General features: G+C 34.4%; 1 protein-coding gene across 1 annotated transcript; it reads left to right on the forward strand.

Moving 5' to 3' along the window:
* Positions 1-2,604: 2,604 nt before the first annotated feature.
* On the forward strand, positions 2,605-4,188 carry LOC141249490 (uncharacterized). Its single transcript, XM_073669637.1, has one exon. The coding sequence runs from the start codon at positions 2,605-2,607 to the stop codon at positions 4,186-4,188; it is 1,584 nt and encodes a 527-aa protein (XP_073525738.1).
* Positions 4,189-5,275: the final 1,087 nt, after the last annotated feature.

A 5,275-nucleotide genomic window follows, 5' to 3' on the forward strand; every position in this document is an offset into this window, starting at 1 on the left:
GTCGTTTCAAAGTTATGGAAGAGAAGATGGAAAACGATGACTAGTGTTTGGGCTTCCACAAAATTACATATAAGGAGAAAGGAGTAGAAAGATATGGACTATAGAATTTAATAAAACAAATCGTAGATGATGCTCTTTCTTAATTATCAATTTGTAATTCATTCTCAAATAATATTTTTTCATTGATTGTTAAATACTAAAACATGCATTTCCAATACTACTTTTTCGTCCAAATCATCTAGTCCATCCGGATACAAATACATGTTTTTAGACAAAATTTTACACACATTAAATTAAAAATATTCCTTTCCTAAATAGCCCTATTAAAGTTGTATTGGAAATGTAAATCAATGTAAAGAGAAACAAAGTAGTTTTAAAGTAATAATTGTATAGGGGTAAATATGATAAAAATAAAAAATTAATAAAATAACATATATTTATATTTAAAAAATTATTATAAAATAATATATGTTTATATTCAGAGGTCGTAAGAATTTTTCTATCAACATGTTGTAAAGAAAAGTTGGTGTGACGGTGTATTCAAGTTATAGCATTTAGGGTAATGAATGGCACATAGGTTGTCTTTGCTTTCTTATTGATGTTACAGTGTACGTATCCATTTAAAGTCCTGACGTGGGTATACATTTTCACGAAAATTTTCCTATAGATTCTGATAATAAAGGATACACGCTCATTTTTGTGAAGAAAATTGTTTTTGTATTGGGAAGACTATAAGACGATTTTTATTGCTTTTGATATTTTATTAAAATAATCATGCAATTTGTATGCGTTGCTTACACCATTCTGATAAATACAAAATATTAAAACAATAAACACCATCACAAATAGACACTAATATGAAAGTATATACTTATAGGAATCTATACAATATAGTAATTAATGTCGAAAGTGATGGAGTGCCATCATATTATTTGAAGACCCGGTATGCAATGATCGAAAGCCTGGTATGTCGATTAGTACAGCCTGAAAATCATACTAATAATTATGATTGAATATTAATCAATTCATATTTGATTTTGTCCAGAAAATGAAATGAAAATGGATATTCTAATCTGATGCCAAATTAACCCTTATTTTTTTGCCTAAACCAAATTATTAACCTTATTTAAACCCTCATCATCCTATCAAGTTTCAAAACAAAAATAGTACTCCTTCCATAGTTCTCTCTCCCCATAATTAATTCTCTTCTTGATACTGATGCAACTCTTATTTTCAGGTATATATCCCCCGTTATATCTATGTTATATTTGAATGCCATCCGCAAATTCATATGCAAAAGTTATGAAATAATAAAAATTGTTTTGCTATTCCGCGAAATTCGTTTTGCCAATCATAAGTAACGCCTTATTAGCTCACAACTAAATACATACAATAACAATCCTTCTAAAAAAGTAAGTGCAAAAACAAAATGTATTCCCTGCTTTAGTTTCTATTAAATGGTGCAATTTGAGTATTGAAAACTAAAGCATAAAAATAGGATTGCATTAAAGAATTAATTATCCTAAATAGAGTACATGCAAGAAACAATGCATATTTTTGGTCTATGCGTATTCTTTGGTCTATAAACTGAAAAGATTCTCGAGATCCTAATGGATTTTCATCATGCAAGATAATTAAGGTCAAGATAGAGTTTACTCCATTACTCGAATATTCTTCATCAAACTTGACTTCTTGTGGGTCTCTATGTAAACATAGTTAAGGGAAATGTTTTGTAATGACCAATGAAAACACTTCTTGAAATACGATAAACGGAGAACATCTACGTGCTCGTTCAACCAAACGTACAAGATTTAATATCTCTCTTTAAATTGAAATTGTCATTTTTTTTTTAATCTTAAATTAACCATATACATATTTTGTTAAAATTTATTAAATATATTTTATATTTCTTATTAATATTCTGTTTTCCTTATATTCATGTTTATAGGCGGAAAATAGAGTTAAAAATATTCCTTAATATGTATGAAGTTTTCTAAATAAAAAATTTCAAATTACGAAGGGAGTTGGATAAAGTTATATTTATGGATATTAGAGGAAAGTTTCGGCAAAAATATATCTTTAAGTGTGAAATAAAACTAAAGTTATATATGAACATTACTATCTTATATGTAAACTTAGAATGTTTATTTCTGAACCTAAAATGTTGTACTAGGATTATTACAACGACTTAAAATCTAATGCAGCGATTTTAAAACCTAATACAACGATTTTGGCCGCATTGATCACTCTACATTCACATTTAAGTACATTATGTTCACATATAAGATAGTAATGTGCATATATAACTTTTATTTCATTTCACAGGTTAATATATGTTTTCACCTGATTTCTAATTCATGGATATTATTACTACTCATATCTAGGTGATTGTAATTACTATCATAAATGTAATATGACATTTCAAAAGCTTAGGTTTACAAATCTTGGAATTTTCAAAAACAAAAGTCTAACCCAACAGATATTTATTGAATTATAAATTAAAGTTTTAGAAACCATGAAATTTTAGATCAACCAATATATTTGTACTTGTGTAGGCTAATTAATACTACTAATCAAGGGAGGAGAAGAGGAGATACTATAACCATGGGTAAGAACTTGGAAGTTCTCACTGCACTTGATGTCGCAAAAACACAATTGTATCATTTCACAACTATCGTTATAGCTGGAATGGGATTCTTTACTGATGCTTATGACTTGTTTAGCATCTCTCTGGTCACTAAGTTGTTGGGTCGTTTGTACTACACCAAAGAAGGTGCGGGGAAGCCTGGAAGCTTACCCATTGATGTGACAGCCGCAGTAAGTGGTGTTGCACTATGTGGAACTCTTGCCGGTCAACTGTTTTTCGGGTGGCTTGGGGACAAGATGGGGAGAAAGAAGGTGTATGGTATTACATTGGTTCTCATGGTGCTCGCCTCCATTGCCTCTGGCCTCTCCTTTGGTAGTCAACCGAAGGCTGTCATGACCACCCTGTGCTTATTCCGATTTTGGCTAGGATTCGGTGTGGGAGGTGACTATCCACTCTCAGCCACTATCATGTCCGAGTATGCCAACAAGAAGACACGTGGAGCCTTCATATCGGCTGTCTTTGCCATGCAAGGGATTGGGATTCTGGTAAGTGGAATCGTAGCACTCACAGTGTCAGCTGGATTTGAGAGCAAATATCATCCACCATCTTTCAAGGTTGATGCAGCCAAGTCGCTCACACCTGAAGCAGATTACATCTGGCGTGTAGTCTTGATGTTTGGAGCCTTGCCAGCGGGTCTCACATACTATTGGCGCATGAAAATGCCAGAAACGGCAAGATACACCGCCTTGGTGGCGAAGGATGCCAAACAAGCAGCCTCTGACATGTCTAGAGTACTGCAGGTTGAAGTCCGACCCGAGGAGGAAAAGTTATATGAGCTAACCAGAGATGATAAGCATCAATTTGGTCTATTTACGATGGCTTTTCTCCACAAATATGGTCTTGTACTGTTAGGAACCACAAGTACTTGGTTTCTACTCGACATTGCCTTCTATAGCCAAAACTTATTCCAGAAGGAGTTGTTTACCGGTGTAGGTTGGCTTCCTCCAGCTTCCGAGATGAGTGCGATAAGTGAGGTCTTCAAGCTTGCTAGGGCACAAACCCTGATTGCACTTTGTGGAACAGTCCCTGGGTATTGGTTTACGGTAGCTTTCATTGACGTCATTGGAAGGTGGTGGATCCAAATGATGGGTTTCTTCTTCATGACTGTGTTTATGTTTGCAATTGGGATTCCATGGGACCATTGGATGAAGAAGGAAAATAGAATTGGGTTCATCGTAATGTACTCATTAACTTTCTTCTTTGCTAATTTTGGTCCTAATGCCACTACCTTTGTGGTGCCTGCTGAGGTTTTCCCTGCTAGGCTCAGGTCCACATGTCATGGTATATCTGCAGCAACTGGTAAAGCTGGGGCCATTATTGGGGCCTTTGGGTTCTTGTACCTCTCACAAGATAAGGACCCTAAAAAGAGGGATGTCGGATATCCAGCTGGAATCGGGAAGAAGAATTCTCTCATCGTACTTGGCGTTATTAACTTCGTGGGCATGATGTTCACCTTCCTAGTGCCCGAGCCTAATGGTCTCTCACTAGAAGAGGCTTCTGGAGAGGTTATCGATGACATGGACGAAAAAGATGAGCCATGAACACAGCAAGTGCGTAAACATTTCGACTTGCTAACCGCTATTAGGCCATTATGTGTGTGATGAATTAAGATGCAGTGCTTTTCTTGTATTTTGCTATTTGATCTAATTATTTTGCTTTAGTGATAAGTGTTATATGTATCTTCCTACTTGCAAGTGTGTGTGATATATAGTACGTCTTCAATTGGTGTGATTTGATTAATACATGTGTTGTCATAAAGACTTTTTTCAATATTTTTTAATATATTTAAATTAGATTCCGATTTACATGAATATGATCACTTAAATAAGAAATAAGAGCACATCTTAGTCATTAGATTTTTCTAAATTTGATTATTAGGATTGAGCATGTGGTCAACAATCAACGCTCTTGGTCAATGAGCAACGGTGAACGCCATTCAACGCCGGTCAATGCCGATCAATTCCGGTCGCCGATGGTCATTTTCTGTCAATGGTCGGTGTGTTAGCATTGATGATATTTGTTCCTTTCATAGTATCGGTATTTGTGCTTTGTTTCCTAGCATTTGTGCATGGTTTCATAGCAGTTGTGCATGCTTTCTGTGAATTTGTGCATTGTTTCGTAACATTTCTACATGGTTTCTTGTCATTTGTGCATGATTTCTTAACATTTGTGCATGGTATCTTAGCATTTGTCCATGGTTTCCTAGCATTTTTGAAAGGTTTCATTACATTTGTGCATGATTTCTTGGCATTTGTGCATGGTTTCATAAGATTTTGCGTGGTTTCTTAGTATTTGTATGGTTTTCTAGTATTTGTACGTGCTTTTTGTGAATTTGTACATTTTTCTTAGCATTTTTGCATGTTTTCTTGGCATTTAACATGGTTTCTAGACATCTGTGCATCATTTTTTAGTATATGTGCATGGTTTTTGTGAATTTGTGCAAGGTTTCTTAGCTTGTATACATGGTTGCTTCGTATTTATGCATGGTTTCTTATCATTTGTGCAAGGTTTCTTAGCATTTGTGCATGATCTCAAAGCATTTGTGTAAAAATATTGAATTTCTACATGCTTTTTTGGCATTTATGTATAGTTTCTTGGCATTTGTGCATGGTTTCTTAACATTTGTGC

This window comes from Phyllobates terribilis, unplaced genomic scaffold (assembly GCF_046119375.1).
Source record: "Phyllobates terribilis strain yellow unplaced genomic scaffold, ASM4611937v1 Scaffold_4626__1_contigs__length_58826, whole genome shotgun sequence".
In the NCBI taxonomy this organism is placed as follows: Eukaryota; Metazoa; Chordata; class Amphibia; order Anura; family Dendrobatidae; genus Phyllobates; species Phyllobates terribilis.

What these genes read in the sequence shown, in the direction of transcription:
- LOC141249490 (XM_073669637.1), top strand. Translation starts at nt 2,605, where the DNA reads ATGGGTAAGAACTTGGAAGTTCTCACTGCACTTGATGTCGCAAAAACA.